Genomic DNA, 19,472 nt, shown 5'->3' on the forward strand with positions numbered 1-19,472 from the left:
ACTGTAACAGCTCTGACTTCATACAGGCCCATTTCAAATACTGTCCTCTGCAGAGAGCTAATGTGTAGGTTTGGTCTTATTCTGTGTAAAAACTGCTAACATTATACCATACATTTGGTTTAAAAAACAAAAAAAGTTCTTACAACAATGAGTCTGCACCTCTGATAGATGTTGTTTTTTGTTCATTTTTATTGATTGAGTTGATTGGCAAAATGACATTATCAAAATAAGTGAATAAAGATTAATATGCTTAAACATGCACAAATCACTCCAAATACAATTCAAATGTGTTAACTCCAACATGTACATGTTACATGTTCTGAAAAGTCCAATTTTCAGAAGTCTTCTGAAAGTTGTATAAATGTATATAACTACACATGCACTGCAGTGTATTTTCCTCTGAGATATTACGGGGTCAGATAGAAATTGCAGAAAATTTTGACCACAACTATAACAAAATCGACTTATCCAAAATATTTGAAATGCCACATTTAAGTGTTTGTCTTTCTGTCCCTGTAAATGGTCACATTTTTGTACAGAGCTTTTCCACCTTCAATGCTCAAAGCACTTTACATCAAGCCACTCACCCATTCACATACACTTACACACACACACACTCACACACACTGGGGGGCAAGGGGATTTAAGTGTCTTGCCCAAGGACATAACAACAGTATTCATTTGTAGGACCTGGAATTGCAACATTAACCTGTTTATTTTGAGAGCAGGATTTGGATCAGTGGACAAACACTCAAACCAAACCAACTGTGGCTACGTGCACCCTGTGCTTGTCATACTGATCCTGTGTGTGAACGCAGGAGCAGAGTGCAGACTGTGTGCTGGAGCCGTCGGACATGAGCAGAGGAGACACAGAACCAGAGCAGAACCCAAAGCGGGTGTGGTCCGAGTTGGAGAACGTCCTGAGGCAGGTCAAAGGTGTGGTGGGGAACATGACATCCACCGGAGGACAGGTGCTGCTCACCGCCCTGCTGGGACTCACAGGTCCATTTGTCTATCACTCTGTACTATTCACTAAAGCTCATGCATGTGAACAGCAAAGTGCTGGGTTTGGATTTTTTGAGAGATAGAATTGATTTAGACAGATTTAATTACTTACTTCCTCATATCAGGTTATGCAGGTAGAGCAATGTGCACAGTTGAGGTTAAAGGGCCCATATCACATGTTAGAATGTTGTTTTGTGCATCAAAAACATACCTGGAGTTGTGTTTTGTTTGCCTGACTAGCCAGTCCCATCTACATTCTGTTAGAATCCAGAAGGCTCTGAAATCTATAAAGCATGAAAAAACCTCTGTCCAAACCTGACATGGTCCAACCACAGACATGTTTATCATGTGTCTCAAATATAGAAGACATCTCCTCTTGTAGCGTTCAGAAAACAATACGTCACTTCTTTAACCTGTAATAAATAATAGTTTGGTGTTTCAGTTGTTGATTCTGAGAAGATCCACGCTGTTTCTTTTTCCTTTATGCAGATTTTTTTTGTCCTTTTCCATGTCTAAGCAGCCATGTTTGTTTTTGACTCAAACAGAGCATGTGTCTCTGACTGATTCATCTGCCTGTCAGTCACGCCCACTGAAATAAGGGAGACAGGACACAGCTCCAGATCATTTCTGTAAAGTGTTGTCAAAGTGTGTTGTCCGGGAGTTCTTCTTTCAAACAGAAAACACTCTGTTCCACTTTGTGATGTCATACAGGAAGCATTTCAGACCAGACTGGAGCTTTGGCATCACATTACAGTAAAGCTAATAACGACTAGCATGCTAACCGCACACTTTTAAATGACTACTCTAGTTCATGGAAAACGTTTAGTGTTTTGCCACCTTTGTGAACATAGCTTTTATGGAACTGTATCTCGAAAAAAGTTAGTTGAAAAAGTTCATCTCTCCTGTCAGTTACCCGAACTGCACTGGGCCTCATTTTTAATAATATATCAATTCCATTAAAGGTGAACTGTGTAACCTTTGTATGCCTCCTGCTCCTATTTCAATGGAGATCTTTCTCTGTCTAAAACATGTTGTCCTGCAGGTATCGTGTTCCCATCGCTGTCCTCCATGCCCTACCTGCTCTGCTTCCAGGTGTTGTGCTCCTGGTGGGCGTGGTCAGGACAGGTATCCTCTGTCCTCATTGGCTACATGTCTGTCATGACCCTTCTGTATTCTGCGTGTCACTTCCTGTTGTTCTACTGCTGTCAGCTGCCCACCCTGCAGGACACTGTGGTGAACTCCCGCACGGCCAGGTAACACACACACACACACACACCCCCCCCCTCGTTCACTCCAGATAAACACACACAAAGGGAAACTACGTACTGCATTACTCAAGTAAAAATGACACTTCTAAACTTAGCTTCCACTATTTGTAGCACAGACTGTATAAAGACGTGGGCTGAGGGAGTGTGACGTCCCATAGCGTTCAGTTCCAGCCAAATGAAGCTCATCAGGGCTGCCGAATGTGAATTGTGAATTTAGTGTGAATTTGGAGCCTAGATTTATAATAGGCGAGTATCATAGCAACAGCAACATCATAGCAGCGAGTATCATAGCAACCAAAGAGGGTGGTGAAGGTAATGCCCCTTCTGCCTGAACCGCTGGTCAATGTGGACAATCAAACCTGTTGCTAACGCTAGCCGGAGGGACTGAGTTGTGTGTTATTACTGTTTAGTTTAGTTTTTTTTTTTTTTTTTTTTTAGATTTTCTAGATTAGAACCCTGCACTTGGTTCCATATCTGGCCAAAATAGTTTGGTCAAAATTTTATGCAGTTTAATCCATATTTAGAGGTTGCTCAAGGCATTTGAAAATTGTACTATACTATATACTATTGTACAATACTGTAACATAGCAAACCAAATACATTTGTTATTTGAATAATTTGTCATTTTATTCTGCAAAAACAAACTGAGACTTGGATAAAAATTACTTACAAAGTCTATAAAATCCATAAAAAGTTGCTTAGAAAGTCAGCTCCACTGTGTCTTGTTGGCGTCACTAAAGATGTTCCTGTGCTCTCTGACTCCTGCAGTAGATCCTGTTTCTGATCTTCATTCTTTGTTTGGCTGCAGTTAAAATCTTGAATACGCGTCTTCCCCTTTCAGCAACATCACTGACATCTTTCCTGGAATGCACAGTTTTAGCACCTTCTGAAAGTCCGCATCATCAGCCCAAAATCAAAATGTTCTTGGCAGATCAAGAGCTTTGAAGAAACACATGGTGCTGGTGGTGACAATCTGCTTGATTAAGGGCATCACATTGCTTTGTTGGAACCTCTGAACTTTCCCTTTCCATAATAGTGTGAACCATCAGCTTCTTCTCTTCTTCTGTCACACTGGGGTAGAAGAATTCCAGGCCAAACATTTCTTCACTTAAGTACCAAACATGTCGCCCAAAGCTGTTAAGGCAACTTTCTTCACAACTGAATGTTCAGACTGTGACAGCTTCTTAAGGAAACCCATATGATCTGCAGAAGCTTCAAAACTTCATGCAGAAACATTCATCCACCTTGCGCAACCTCTAAAACATCTCTATTTTTCTTCAAATTTTCTTCCAAAATCATCTTTCCAATGCTAAAACTTATTGCAGAGTTCTAATCGAGGTTATCCAAAACTTTATTTTTTACCATGTGTTGATGGACCACCCTACTGTTTACATCTTAAATTAAGAACAAAACAGTGAAATAAACCCCAGGATCATGTCGAGAGAGTTAAAACAAACATTTGTTAGGTCAGAATGATGAGACTGACAGCAGCAGTTAGGCTACGTTCAGACTGCTGCCTGAAGTGACTCAAATCCGATTTTTTGGCCCCTATGCTCCTGTATCTGATCTTTTAATGACAGTCTGAACGACACAGATCCGATTTTTTCAAATGTGACCCAGGCCACTTCTCTCTGTGCTCCTAAAACCGATACATATCTGATCTTTTGACATGCGACTTCAGTCTGAACGGCCAAAGTGCATTCATCCACCTAAACGTTATCAACAAACGTCACTATTCTGCGCTGAAGTAGGTGAAAATTGTTAATGAACTCCGTGTCACTGAAGTGAAGCACATCACCACTCACCACTCTTGGCTCCGTCTCCACATCCACACGTTCATTTCAACGGACGTCGCTGCCGCTGCCCCACAAAACACCACAGCCAAAAACCTCGTCCTTCTCTTTCTCAATCTCCTCCTTAAAACAAGTAAGTTGTTAATGTTCTGGCTCCGGTACGAGAGGAACTTTAAAATCTCCAGGTGCTGAATGCTCGCGTCCATGTTTGGACAACTTCCGTAAACACAGAGCACGCTCGCTGCGGTTGGCGTTGTCGTGTCTCCAGTGCACATGTGGGACACTTTTGGGCCATTTAATGTTCACACTGGAGTCACATACAAGTCACATTTAATTGGAAATGTGAAAGACCTCGCAAAAACATCGGATTTCACAAAAAAATCGGAATTGAGCGTTAAGTCCTGTAGTCTGAATGTAGACTAGAGAGGGACCATGGTGAATTGACGGAGCTGAAGGAGCCAAATCTCTCCCATGACAAATGATCCTTCTGTCCTAATTTAGACTTGTTTTATTTATTTATTTTTATTTTTTTTAAGTGAAAGTGTAACAACATTCAAGTGTCAAATAGAATTCCATAGAGAAAATTTACGTAACTTAATGGAGGCATATTTTACTTTTAGGACTCTAATGATTTTTCCTCACTGTGAGCATATTCAAAGTTGTATTTCGTAGTTCCATGCTTGTAAGTATTATTATGACTTATGATCTACATGTGTTGTTATTTATCGCAAATTACCAGAAAATACCTTAATAACATCTTCTTTAAGAGAGCGTATTATGCAAAATGGACTTTTGGAAGCTTTCTACAATGTTTCTATCAGAGCATTAAAAAGAAAAATGATAAAATGTAACATGGTGATTTAAAGGTAGAAGTAGAAGTATAATACCCCTCTTTAAAACGGAACTCTTTATTTTATAACTCTGATTGTAAATTCCAGTGAATGTTGCACTTTTCAGAAGGCTAAAGTTGCCCTCCTCTTCCACAGTGTGTTTGGAGTAGTGCCATTGGTGAGGGTGGACTGCAGCGCCCCCTGGAGGCTGCAGTTGAGCTCGGAGCTGCGCTGGTTTCACCTGTGTTCTCCTCTGATGGTGCTGCTGCTCTTCCACTGTGTGTGTGCCCTACGCAGGAACAAGGTATGACGGCCATACTAGAACCATGTTACCATGAACCGTGTTACATACACCCAAACTAGATCCATGGAGTCAGTCGTGTTACATACACCCAAACTAGATCCATGGAGTCAGTCGTGTTACATACACCCAAACTAGATCCATGGAGTCAGCTGTGTTACATACACCCAAACTAGATCCATGGAGTCAGTCGTGTTACATACACCCAAACTAGATCCATGGAGTCAGCTGTGTTACACACTGCCATACTAGAGCCAGTCAGTCTTGTTAGTTTGTTAGTGAGAAAAATAGGCATAGAGTTGGTGTATCCTATCCCGGACAGTGTTGATATATTAATGATATATTACTTTATTTTATTGAAGCACTTAATTTAGGCCTTTGACTTTTCTCCGCCAGAGGAGTCTGTCACAGTGTGTCACAGTCACAGTCTCCTTTAATACGAGCTCTGTGCAGGTACACTACATGTGAGTACTGTGTTTGTGAGCAGCTCCTGAATGCAGATGTGAGCCGCAGTGTGCAAGGGGAGGAGCCTGTGGAGGAGCCTGTGGAGGAGCCTGTAGAGGGGGAGGGGCCTGCAGAGCCTCCAGATGACACTGTGTTTGAGTTGTCAGCTGAAGCCAAGAGGGCACTATGGAGCCAAACACATGTACAGGTACTGCTGGTCCACTATTACAGCTTTTACTTGTCCTTTTTCTCTATACATAATTGGTATGTGTGTCATTCTGACTTGAGTTCTACCCTCTGTCTGGAAGTGAGCAGAAAACACAAAGCCTAACAACATCCAGTTGATAAGAGTGGGAAGATGTCTGTATGTCTGTTCCCTGTATATCATGTCTATATTATATGGTCCAATCTTGTATGTGCAGGTCTCCTCAGCCAATCAAAGTCCTTCTGGTTCATATGGCCCGCCTACTCAGAGCACTGCACTGGGAACAGACCTGTACTCCACCCCTCAGTTCTCCATCAGCCAATCAGGTGAGGGTGTCATACTGGACTGACTGAACGGAACTGGTCAGGAAGCTCAAAGTGTATGAGCCACTTAGAGTTTTGAGAATGGTTAATGCAACACCAAGTGAATGTGTGAAACTGTAGATAGACCCATCTAATCTGCTATTAAAAGCCTCAAAAAATGCCACCATAAAGTTTAGGTTTAATCTTCAAAAGTAATCCAGTGTTGTAGTGTATTTTAAGGTGCCGGTTTGTTGGCAGTGTTTACTTCAGTAGAGAGGTGAAGGAAGAGGAAAATGTTTTGAGATGGTTACATGATTGAAGGTGCAGCACATCATCAGCATCACTGCCTCTGTGGTTCATTCTACCAGAGCTACTGGACAAAACAGTGCAGAGGATTGTGGATTAAGACCTGATGAACCTCACTGAACCCATTCATTTGAGAAAAGCTGATATCCTGGCTGTGCCTGGGTGTTTGTGTGTGTGTGTGTGTGTGTGTGCGTGTGTGTGTGTGTGTGCAGACACTCTAGAGACCTGCATGTTTGAAGAGGACCTGGACCAGAGCCTGGACCAGAGTCTAGAGCAGAGTCTGGACCAGGGGGAGGAGCTGTTTGATAGAAAGGGTGTAGCCTCTGTGGCTCTGGGCTTCCTGTTGAGGCAGAGCTATATCGCCGCCCTGGTGGCCATGCTGGCCTGGTCCATCTCCTATGTGTCCTGGCTCAGCTGTGTACTGCTGCTGTGGTCCTGTGTTCTGTGGATGATGAGAGAACGCCGCCGCCACACCCTAGACTCTGCCCCCTGGCTGGTTGCCTATGGCAACCTGCTGCTCATCCTGCAGTACATCTTCAGTCTGCCAGAGGTCCACAAAGTGCCCGGGGTCTTCCCCCAGAAGGAGGAGCCTTGTCTGGAGCTGGCATCGAAGGTGAGCTGCTCTTACAGAGAGAGATGATCCAGAGCCCAGGGAATGGGACTTCAGTATAGTTAATGGTTGTTTTGTGAAAGCAGCTGATCTGCCTGCTCACCTTCTGGATGCTGCTGCGTCAGTCCATCACTGAGAAACAAAGCACACTGAAGGAGAGCCCCGCCCCCACTCGCCTGTCCAGTGTCACTATCCACACCACAGCGCCCTCTGCAGGTGGGACAGGCTCAGGACCATATGACATGTCTGGAGACCTCTGAATGATAATAATACAAGTGTGTGTTTCAGAGAGCTCGTGTGAGGATGTGTTCCTCCTCCAGGCCCAGGTGGGTGGGGCACAGATGAACGTTCTGGGGGCGGTGCTCAAACGCATGTTTGTCAAATACTGGATCTACGTCTGTGGGACTATGTTCTTTTTCGTCAGCTTTGAAGGGAAGATCGTGCTCTACAAAGTCATTTACATGGTGATGTTTCTGTGCTGCGTGGCCCTGTACCAGGTATGCTCCTCTGCTTTAGTCTAAGAGTATATCTGACGTCTAACATATACTATACCTCTTACACTTTAACTCGGTGATGTACCATTATTTATATCATATTAAAACACCTGTGTCCAATTTCTTTACATGTATTTGAGCAAAATGTGTTTTGCAACAGTACACACCAAACCCCGGCAGCCTTTTCCCTTCAGAATTGAACAGTGAAATATCAACACATGATCTCACACATGCAGCCTTCAAAGTTAGTGACCACAGTAGCATAGCAGAGCTCTGGTTCTTGTGTGAGTCACAATAAGACCGGTATCACACACTGAGCTACAGCTGCACCAGGGACAGTCTGTTAAAATTCCATTTTAACTTCAGAGGCTACTTGTAGCATATAAAAAAAACATAGGAAGTAGGAAACATAGGAGACAAAACAAACACACAAACAAACAAACAAACAAAAAAACACTTTGGAAGCAATGATCTAGAGCAACTCATTTTATACATCAAACATTAGAAAGTACTGCAATCCAGATTTCCAGATTAATATTCTTAACCCATTCATTGAGCACATTTGAGCAGTAGCCCCTGTGTACTGATGTGCAGGTGAACTACCAGTGGTGGCGCTCTCTGCTGAGGGGCTTCTGGCTCACAGTGGTGGTCTACTCCATGATGGTCCTGATCCTGGTCTACACTTTCCAGTTCCCCTCAGCTCCGGTCAGCTGGAGCTACTACACTGGCCTCAGCATCCATAGGTGGGGCTGCATTCTGGTTTGGTCTTTGCTTTGTTAAACATCTATGTGCACTTCCACATGAGTTGAGTCTGCTCCAGTCTGTGTACTACCAATCTGTACTACCCTTCTCTCTGTGCTGACTGCAGGCTGGATGATCTGGGGCTAGAGAAGTTCTCGGTTCCTGTGCTCTTCACCAGAATCTTCATCCCAGCTGCATTCCTGCTGGTACCCACTACAACTCTTGCAACTACATCATACCAACAAAAAGGAAGAAATGAACAACAAGAACTCTATCTCTCAGAATGGGCATAAGGCCAATATTCTATATCCATATTGTTGTTTTCATGGATACAGTACCAGATTGTAAAGAGAAATGGAAAACAATCAGGCCACATAGGGCCGAGTACAGTAGGGTCGAGTAGAGCTGCCTTTTCTATCTAAATGTGTGTGTTTGGTGCTTATTGTTTCAGGTGTGTGTGATCCACTTGCATTACTTTCACGAGCCCTTCCTGCAGCTCACAGACCTGCAGACAGTGGTGGACACTCATAACAGCACCATCACCAGGTACACAGCTCCATACTTAACCAAACCTCCATACAACAATGCCTCTGTACCACAATGTCTCTGTACCACAATGACTTCATACCATTTATTAATTTTGGAGCAGTGCACATTAATTAACATGTGTTAGAAGAGCATGTAAATGTGCCAGAGTGAGCCATGCAGGCTTGGCTTCAATTAGCCATGATGCTGTTTTGTGTGCAGACTGGTGCATTCAGACGGGAGCCTGGTGGACCTGTCTGAAGGAGGACACTACATCAGCGCTGAGAGCAGACACATGGAGAAGAACCTGGAGATGCAAAAGGAGGAGGAGGAGGAGGAGGAGGAGGAGGCAGTGCACTCCTTGTCTGACCATATCACAGGTCATTCACCTACAATAAAACTATACTCCTCTGTGCAAGTTCTTCTGAACAGACCCAAACATTTGGCGCTCTGTACACACTATTGCTGCTACTGCATTTAAAGATGAGATATTTTGACTTTCTGGAGTTTTCTACCATGTTATAATGTTATAACATTAGATTGTTATAATATGCCTGAAGAGATAATGCCATCCGTGCATGTCTGAGTAATCTTGAGTAATCTAGTATCTAGTAATCTTTCCGGGCATCATTGGAATATCCCTTACAGTTAGTTGCTCAGTTCTGTTCAGTTTTTCCCAAATCGTTCAACCCTATTTTAGGGCTCAAATAAATACTTAAGACTTAGAGACTCAGAGTTACCTGAGGTAGTGTTAAAGCCAGAAAAAAGTACAAATACACAAGCAGGAAGCACGTTTGTCCCTGTGATAGTGATAACCGCGTCCTCTCATATTGCTATTATTACACTATATTACAGTGCTGGTGTCCTGGCGCCTGGTGGTGGACCGCCTCTCGGTGCTCTTCCTGCGCTTCCTCCTGTCCCTGCAGAAGCTACAGCGCCTCGTGTGGTGGCTACTGGAGCTACACATAGTCAAAGTGGTGTCAGCGTACATTATCTGGGTGTCTGTCAAAGAGGTACGCACACAAGAGTCGCTGCAGGATTAGATTAGTTATATCTGCCTGTGATCAGACAGAGGGTGAGAGGCTGAGCACTAGGTCAGTGGGAGGGGAAAACATCCATGTGTTTCACCATAGAGCAGAAAAGTAACTACTTAAGACCAACTCTCAGACTGGCACATGTCCACCATGGCCACAGAACACCTGACACAAATGGATCAGTGCAGACGCTGAAATGTTTTAACAAAAATAAATGTGAACATTCTGAAAGCCTTGATTTACTTTACACAAGAAGTATGATTGATATTTGCATAAGGCAAGACAAATGTATTTGGGTGGCACAGTTCATACACAAAATAATTCCAGTTACATGTCATGTTCGAGATGTACTTTGGTGTCACATGTCAGAGATGTACTTTGGTGCTAGACCATGGACAGACTGAAGAGAGTCCATTGTCGCATAGATTAACATATACAGTATCATTACCTGACTGTACCTAACTCCTCCCTGTACTGTCTGCACAGGTGTGTGTGTTCAACCTGGTCTTCGTCCTGTGTGTAGCTGTGAGCTTGCCCTGCAGAAGGTGGCGCCCCCTACTGTCTTCAGTGTGCACTGTCTGGACCTGCGTGGTTATAGTGTGCAAGATGCTGTACCAGCTGAACGTGGTACAGCCCATAAAGTACTCGTCCAACTGCTCCATGGTACACAGCAGCAGTACTGAGGGTATACTGTACATCTCATGGGAAACACTCATTCATGTGTGTGTTACAGGTGGCTAACTCCAGTCTTGACCTGTCCAGTCCTGTAGACCCTGCCCAGTGGGTGGGGCTTAGGAAGAGCAAGGGGAGAGTTCTGGACTATCTGCTGGTAATACTACTTTTGCGCTACATATTATACTCAGCAGGAATTCTACTACTACTTTACAGTCTTTACTCTTCAATTTTTAGGAACCAGGAAAAAAGTAGTTTTTGTTCAAATATAATTCCATGAGCTCTTAACTATGATTGTGTTTGCATGTTTACACACCAGGAAAACTGATAACTGATCCAGTTTAAACCGATTTATCAAAATGCAATAAACCAGGGAACTACGACTGAAGTGTTGTTGATCGAAACTCAAAGGGCCCAATCACACGACTGGAGAAGTTGTACTCAAATACCTGCTGTATATAACAGCACAGTCTGATTTAGACTAGGCGCTAGACTAAGAAAGGCACTGAACTGCACAGGGTAAGAAACAACCAGACAAATTAGACGCGTGTAGTCGAGCTATGACAAACTACGGCCTCTCCACCGAGCACGTGCTGCTTTGTCTTGTTCTTCTTTGTTACATTAAAGAGAGGGTTTTATGCAAAATCTTTATTTTATTTTTTTATTTTTTGTATTTCTACCATGTTATAGCATTGTTCCCTCACCAAAAACATGCCTAAAGAGGTTTATATGTCATTCATGCATGTTTGAGTAATTTAGCGATCTTCCTCTCCCGGTTACGATTAACTGTAAGATTCCATCCAAGGCTCCGCCCATAAGCCTACATCACCCACGCTCCCACATGACAATTCTCCATAAATTTACAAATCATGATACAAAACTGTACATACAACTTGACAAACCTGATGCGATGTGCAGTCATTTCAGTAGCAAGATGAAATTTATGAAGCATGTTAATACAAAACATAATAATGTTTTCAGCAAATATAGCATTTTCAAAACAATGAAAGGTAACATGGTGATCTAGGTATGTTATGTGTTAGCAGTTAATACCTCAGAGAAGTAAAATACCCCATCTTTAAAGGCACTCTTTAAAGCTTACTTGAGCTTTAATGTATATTTGTGCTGTGGAGAGTAAACCTGTGAGTAGTGCAGTTCGTAGCAGAGCCAAAAGTAAAATCCTTAACACTAAAGCGATTTCTACCTAAATTGTCGTTATGTGGCATAGGCTGTTTTATGAGTAATTTTAGCTGTAAAGTTTTCTAATACTGAACTACAAGGCACACGTGAATCCCCCCGCTTGTACCTCTTCAGGTCTAGACTCTGACAGGAGTGGTCTAACGGGTTCTGGTGCAAAGATGATTAGAATTTTGTTATTTTGGATTTCTCTGTTCATGTGCTAAATGTAGTGTATGTGTAGCCATGTAATGTCATCATTTTACAAACCAGATAGCCTTGATACATGGTTTCCTGCAGGGGTGCATCCTGGGACCGTTTTTAATCAATGTTTAGACTGAGACTAAAACAAACTTTATTGATCCACGAGGGACATTATGTGGACACAGTACATCAGTACATTACAATATAATATAATAACAAAGAGAAAAATTCTAAATAAATAGCATTAAATGAGACCAATGTCAAATAAGACATAATTATATAAATGTGTATAGTAATAAAAGTAGGGCTGGGCAAAAATAAAACAATTTTATTGCGATTAATCGTATGAGTTCGAGTTATACGCAAAACCAATTAATGAATTAAAAAGTAGAGTATAGCGCTCTTTTATTGGAAATGTAAATGAAAGAGCCAAACATTTGTTGTGCAACAGTATTTCTTTCACAGGGGAATCCTCAGAGCCTTCAAGGTATTCAGACTCAAGAAAAAATATTGAATGGACGTTTGTACTACTGAACTAAAGAAATAAGCTCAGCTCAGAGCGCACGGCTGGTCCGGCCAGAGCCGGTTCCCGCGGCTGAACCCGCGGCTGAGTCTGCGGCCGGAGCCGGAGCCTGCGGCCGAACTCGCGGCCGGAGCTACGACGGGAGTCGGAGCCTGCGCCCGGAGCCGCGGCGGGAGTCGGAGCCTGCGGCCGAACTCGCGGCCGGGCCCACGGCTCGCGGAGGCTTAGGCACGTTGCATCTCACGTGGTCAGAAAAAAGTGAAAAAAAGTGTAAAGAAAAGACGTCAAACTTAAAGAAACGCTCGCGGTGGACTTTTTCAAAATAAAAGCCAGTGAGTAACAGACGTTTACAATAAAATAAATAAATAATAAAAACTGCGTCGTTAATGACTTTATTAGTTAACACAAAGTTAACGCGTTAACGTGAACGGCCCTAGTAATAAGTAATAAAAAATAAAATAAAATCTCAGCTACAGGATATACAAGAAGTCACAGGAAAACAGTGCAACAATGTGATGACTGACAGGACATAATATTATCTGTTCCATAAGGGTGAGTTGTTGTACAGTTGTAGGGAGTATTATCTGTTCCATAAGGGTGAGTTTTTGTACAGTTGTAGGGAGTATTATCTGTTCCATAAGGGTGAGTTGTTGTACAGTTGTAGGGAGTATTATCTGTTCCATAAGGGTGAGTTGTTGTACAGTTGTAGGGAGTATTATCTGTTCCATCAGGGTGAGTTGTTGTACAGTTGTAGGGAGTATTATCTGTTCCATAAGGGTGAGTTGTTGTACAGTTGTAGGGAGTATTATCTGTTCCATAAGGGTGAGTTGTTGTACAGTTGTAGGGAGTATTATCTGTTCCATAAGGGTGAGTTGTTGTACAGTTGTAGGGAGTATTATCTGTTCCATCAGGGTGAGTTGTTGTACAGTTGAAGGGAGTATTATAGTATGACTGTAGTCCTCTGTCCTTATATATTCTGGTGCAGTGGGAAGTTTACTGGTTGTATTCACATCTGACATCACATTGTTGAAGAAAAGATTATTTTGGCTAAAAACAAACTGACAATAACAAAGTCATCTTCTTAAGCCACTTGAAACAAAGGAAGTGTCTAAAGTAAATGATGAAAGTTTGGAATCTGGACAGAGTTTGGAGAAGACTGCTCTGTCTTGGGCTTGTGGGACAGCGTGTGGTGTCTCCGCAGAGTAACCTGACCGTGCTGGCACTGTTAGCCTTTGAGGTGACAGTCTACCGGCATCAGGAGCTTTATCGTCTGCGTCGTGGTGAGGCCCCTCCCCCTACCAGGACGCTGTTTGATGACATCACCAGACGTCACCTCGATGAGGGTCTTCTCAACTGTACCAAGTACTTCATCAACTACTTCTTCTACAAGTTTGGCCTGGAGGTTAGGACACTTTGTATTCTCACCTCTTTTCCTGTTTGGTTTTTCATCGTATGCATGATGTGCTATTTTTAGACATGCTTCTTGTTGGCGGTGAACGTGATTGGTCAGAGGATGGACCTGTTTGCCGTCGGCCATGCCCTTGCTCTCATCAGTATCATGTGGCGTCGCAGCAGGAGTCTTATCTCTGTGGTTTGGCCTCGCTACTGCTACTTCCTGTCAGCCATTTTGTGTGTGCAGTACATCCTCTGTATCGGCTATCCTCCTGCCTCTTGCACAGGTGTGTATGAACATGTTAAAACCAAACAAAATCACTGTCACTGTTGTCATGTATACAACATTATTATGGTTAACTGTTTTAACATTTACATACTAAGGTTGACTCTGTGTTAGTTGGTCCCGCAAGATGACATCATTTCCCTTGGGAAGAATGTCGTTGTGTATGGCAAGCCGTTTTAACATTTGAACACTAAACTGGATATGTATTGCAGACATCTCTAACTTAGTTTTGCCTAGTCAAAAAGAAAATTTCAGATATCTGCAAAGTCATTCTTCCTGTCCGTAACTGTCCTTTTATATCCACAATGACATTCTTCCCAGAGCAAATGACATCATCCTTGCCATTCATGTGTATGGGTTTCATGATTACAAATATCCACAATTGAGTTCTGGATCTCCACACCGTAAGTCACAGATATCTGCATCTCCATTATAGATATTTGTAATTCCAGTTTGAGATATCTACAATTTGATTTTGACTAGTCATAACTTAAGTTCAAGATATCTTTAATTCACCTCAGTTGAAGATATCTACATGCTCCATTTCAGATATCTTAAATTAAGTTTTGACTAGGCCAAATGACATTGTAGATACAATATCTCTAACTGGAGTAACAACTAGTCAGAATGATGTTGCAGATATCTCAAACGTCATAATTTAGTTGTAAATTTCTTTTATCAAGTTTTAGATATGTTATAAAGAATTTTGATTAGAGATATCTGAAATTGGAGATATCCGTAAATTTCATTGTGCCTTGTCAAAATATAATTAGAGATATCTTGAAATGGAGTTTTGACTCGGTGAAATGATGTTGCAGAGATCTATATGCAAATGATCCACTTTAGGCAGGAGCGGAGCATTTCCACACGGCACATGTAGCCGTTAACGGAAAGTTAATTTATCAGTAAGATTACCAAATGCATCTTGGGGTCTTTTTGTTAATGGATTCTAGTGAAAAGTTCGTTGAAAATTATTTTAAAGACGAAAGCTAATTTTAACACACAGACAGCTGTTATGCTTTAGAGACAAATGGCTTTTTGGACAGATTGTGCACTGTTAGTAGCTTGAGACAACTTGGTGCTTTCTGTGTCATGATGTCACAATGACGTCTGAGATATCTTTAACTTTCAATGTGCCTAGTCAAAACTGAATAACAGATATCTGCAGTTGTCATGTATGATGTGTGACGAGTTGAATGTCGTTTTCAATGATGTAATTGCAGATATCTGTCATTCTGCTTTGCCGAGTCAAAACTGAATTGCTCATATCTCTAACTGCCCTTTCATCTAGTCAAAATTACGTTACAGATCTCTCAAATGACAATTCCCACTATCCAAAATGAAATTATGCCTAGTCAGAAAGACAAGACTAAGTCAAACTTAGTGTTTAAATATTAAAATGGCTTGCCATAGGTTGTGGATATCTAAACTGACAGTTATAGATGGGAAAAATGTCGTTGTGGATATACAAAATTTTCTTTTTGACTGTGGGTCCGGTCAAGCGGTAATAGAGGGAAACAGGGGCAGATTTTTTACATTCAAATGTCTCTTATTCAGAAACTAGAGGGACTATTAAAATAAGTAAAGTATCAGAATGTAGGAAAGAGTTACACTCCAACAGGGTCAAGTTAAACCTGTGATATTCTTTCAAGTTGTTGACAAAAAATTTTAAAACTCATGTCGGTAACGGAGGGAATGAAATATGCAGCACTTTTTGGGCAATAAATCCAAACAGTGATAACTCTCTGTTCTCACTTACATATCCTTAACAAACTGGTTTGAATATTTGCGTCATATAATTTTCTACCATATGGTACAAGATTAGGTTTAAAAACCTCTTACTTTTTGTTGTCATGAGATTTTTTATTAAGAAAGGTCATGGTAACGGAGGGAAAATTGTTCAAACAAGTAGAAGGTGCATGATTTTACATCATTTGTCAGCTTTTTTCTTCCAAATACTTTAATATTACTTCAAAATGAAAGGAAACTATTTCTATAAAATATGTCAGTCCTTCCAAGCTAATTTTTATCATTTTTTGAAAAATCATGTACCTTCATCAACAGTTCAAAGATGGAATAACACAAGATATGATGAAATACATAAATTTATTTACATGATTTGCAGGTCTTTGAAATTTGGGAAATAATTTTTGTTCCATGTTTCATACATGGTCTGTTTAAAACATATGGAACTTTAGAACCAAAAATGGTACAGAAAAAAGGTCAACAGTTTCATAAACTAGAGTACATATGTATCTGTTCAATACAGTTATATCAGATGCATTAACTTGAATTTTTGGCCTTGTTGTTTACTTCTGCTTGACCGGGCCCCTAGGTAAAACTGAGTTAGAGATATCTACAATCCAGCTTAGTGTTTAAATGTTGAAACAGCTTGCAACACACTATTCTCTTACACCACAGTGACATCATTTCTACACACATGGCTGTGGTAGTGAATGGCACTGCAAACATGACAAAAACAAGACATACTTTTTGGTGTGTTTTTTGCATGTTTTGGCTGTTGGATGTTTAGCTTTGAGGAAAAATAAAATCAAATAAAGCCTTATATTCATGCAATTGTTTGAAACATTTCTTTCCTAATTTCTTGCAAGGAGCCAATTCATATTTCCAGACCGTTTAGCTCAGTGTGGCAGCTTCCTCTTATAAAGCCTGTTTTCCTGCAGACTACCCCTGGAGGGCGCCCTCCTCCAGCCTAGACTCCAATGTGGTGAAATGGCTGTTCCTTCCAGACCACCTCACTCCCCCCAACCCCATCTTTCTGCTCTGTAAGTGCCCCACTCAACAACTTGAAAGTAACTGGTACATGGTTGTGTTTTGTGTGTCACACAAGAGGTTTTACCTTTTTGTCATTGTACAGAATAGATTGAAATCCACTTTTTTGCTACTAAACTGTGCATATGGTGTTTAAAGAGCATTGCCTACAATTAATTATAATTTTTTGGCATTTTTAGTCCAAACTTGGTACATTTGCAGCTCTCTGGTCAAGAATGTCTAAATCTAAGGCTCCGTTCAGACTGCAGCCTGAAGTGACCCAAATCAGATTTTTTGGCCCCTATGTTCCTGTATCTGATCTTTTAATGAATGTCTGAACCACGCCGATTTTTTTCAAATGCGACCCAGGCCACTTGGATATGTGCTCCTAAAACCAATATCTGATCTTGTGACATGTGACTTCAGTTTGAATGTCCAGGTCACATTCATCCACCTACACTTCAGGCTCAGAGTCTCGTCAATGGAAGGAAAGCGAGTTTAATGAGTTCATTCATATTTGGGAGATTGCCAAATTAGAGGGGTCTTTTAGGTGGACCCCTCCACCTAAAAGAGTGGTTTTTGAAATGATTGCCAAAGAAATAGCCAAGTGCGGCTACAGGCGTCCTGGCTCCAATGTCAACAAAAAATAAAGAGCCTGAGAGCCAAATACAAGGAGGCTTAAGACTCAACCAAACGAAGCGGCCGGGGACATGTAACCTGTCCATTTTACCAAGAACTGGACTGTATTTTGGGAGACAAGCCCAGCTCTTAGACCACTTCTGTAAACTCTGAGCACGCTCGGTGTGTGTGACGTCGTCGTGTCCTCTACGGTGAATCATTTGCCCAACTTTTTGAAAAATTTTTGAAAATCAATCTGTACCTAGTATACATTTTTTACACTTACCAAAGTAAAGTTCCATGAGAAATTTTATGAAATTCTATTGATGTCTACTGGGTCCACCAAGCCTCTGAAGTTTTGTGCCTGCAGAAGCCTTAAGTCTGAGCTGAAAAATCAGTTTTTCTTTAATAACATCAAAAATAATTAATTTAGCCCTATAGTATAAAAGGAAGTTGGCTAGAAATATGGACATTGTGGATCATTTGGTACCAGTTTTATGTCTCTATCATCATTAGTTTCTGAGATATGGCAAAAGTGTAATTTCTTTGATGCTTCAATGACTTTGAACAAACAATAGGTTGTGAATTGTAACAAACATATTGCCTACAACACATTATGTAACTTGAAATTAACAAATTTAGAACTCAAAGACTTGAAATTGTGAAAAGATAAATCTTTAATGCAGGTATAATTATATTGTGAATGTCCATTATCAGACATATACACTGTAACCTACTTGTCAAAACATCAATAAGAAACTCCATCCATCCATGCACATTTGATTTGCCTTTCAGCTCTACTATTTAACAATTATCAACTATTTAACAATTCTTAATAGGTACGCATTAATCACACTGTCTACATCTACATCTCATTTATAACGTTTGTGGATTCCAAGGTGAACAGAGCTTCCTGGTTGGTTTGGTGAGGAGGTCAGGTTGAAAATATCCTGAATCTTCAGACGGTTTCACTTTGTGGAAACCATCTGACCTCGCAGTATTAGGATTGTCTGTGTCTGGATGTCAACCCTACTCCCTAACCTCTCATTCACTACACAGACCTGCACTCTTTAGTGCACAATAGTGCACTCAATCAAAGAACGTTTCGGACACACAACTTACTACTTTCTCTGCGTCTAGGTGAAAATACTATCACATGATGTCACCAAAACACCCTTCACATAGTAGAGAACTCCAACAGACAAAAAAGTAAAAGACATTATGTGGCTGCTACACCTGTCTCCATGTCCTCTTCACCCTCTCCCCCTCCCTCTGTGTGCTCAGATGATTTCCTGCTGCTGCTCGGGGCCTCTCTGCAGAGACAGGTGTTTGAGGAGGAGCTGCAGCCTCATGTCCAGCAGAGGGCAGGAGACAACACAGAACTGGAACTGGACCAGGACCCAGACCTGATCAGGCGCCTCCCGTCCAACCCCGTGCCCGACTTCATGCTTTGCAGGTCAGACACTCCTCTGAAGGCCCTGCTCTCTGTACACATGGACATATTATGAGGCTAGCCCGAGATAATTATTACTGAATTCATTATGATTATGGAAACTTTACAGTGACATCACGCTGGGAGGTTCTGTGTGTATGTCTATGGCCGAATGTTTAGCAGTTACCATGGTGACACAATGCACATATTAGCAAACACTGCCAAATATCCTTTAAAATCTCTTAAAAAGTCAAAGCACAAATCAGGTCACCTATTTACTTTTCCAGCTCACCAAATTATTTATGATCATATTGTGTGCATATTGTATAGAGTTTAGATTAAAATCTATCTTGAGTATCAGAGCTTCAGATAGAGCAGTTCCTCCAGTTAGCGTCAACCCCAGGGAATATTGATGACATCAGCTGCAAAGTACTAATGCCCAATCAATAAAAGGACTTGCATCACCACTAAGGTCATATATGTGGAAATCTATCTGAAGATGATAGATGTTATCAGGTTAATATTTCCAGTTGCTCAAA

The 19,472-nt window shown here is 41.4% G+C and overlaps 1 protein-coding gene across 1 annotated transcript in view; it reads left to right on the forward strand.

The window, feature by feature from the left end:
• Positions 1 to 19,472, forward strand: part of LOC110157757 (piezo-type mechanosensitive ion channel component 2-like) — a 67,951-nt gene that overhangs the window by 11,091 nt on the left and 37,388 nt on the right. Inside the window, 18 exon segments of the mRNA XM_055157957.1 lie at positions 819 to 1,002; positions 2,048 to 2,258; positions 5,053 to 5,200; positions 5,685 to 5,849; positions 6,064 to 6,172; positions 6,667 to 7,067; positions 7,151 to 7,561; positions 8,153 to 8,301; positions 8,427 to 8,505; positions 8,751 to 8,845; positions 9,047 to 9,204; positions 9,680 to 9,837; positions 10,345 to 10,521; positions 10,592 to 10,687; positions 13,635 to 13,835; positions 13,908 to 14,112; positions 16,796 to 16,897; positions 18,786 to 18,957. Coding sequence (XP_055013932.1) covers positions 819 to 1,002; positions 2,048 to 2,258; positions 5,053 to 5,200; positions 5,685 to 5,849; positions 6,064 to 6,172; positions 6,667 to 7,067; positions 7,151 to 7,561; positions 8,153 to 8,301; positions 8,427 to 8,505; positions 8,751 to 8,845; positions 9,047 to 9,204; positions 9,680 to 9,837; positions 10,345 to 10,521; positions 10,592 to 10,687; positions 13,635 to 13,835; positions 13,908 to 14,112; positions 16,796 to 16,897; positions 18,786 to 18,957 — 3,221 coding nt within the window.

This window comes from Boleophthalmus pectinirostris, unplaced genomic scaffold (genome assembly GCF_026225935.1).
Source record: "Boleophthalmus pectinirostris isolate CB_2022bp ecotype Guang Dong unplaced genomic scaffold, ASM2622593v1 HiC_scaffold_22, whole genome shotgun sequence".
NCBI lineage: Eukaryota > Metazoa > Chordata > Actinopteri > Gobiiformes > Gobiidae > Boleophthalmus > Boleophthalmus pectinirostris.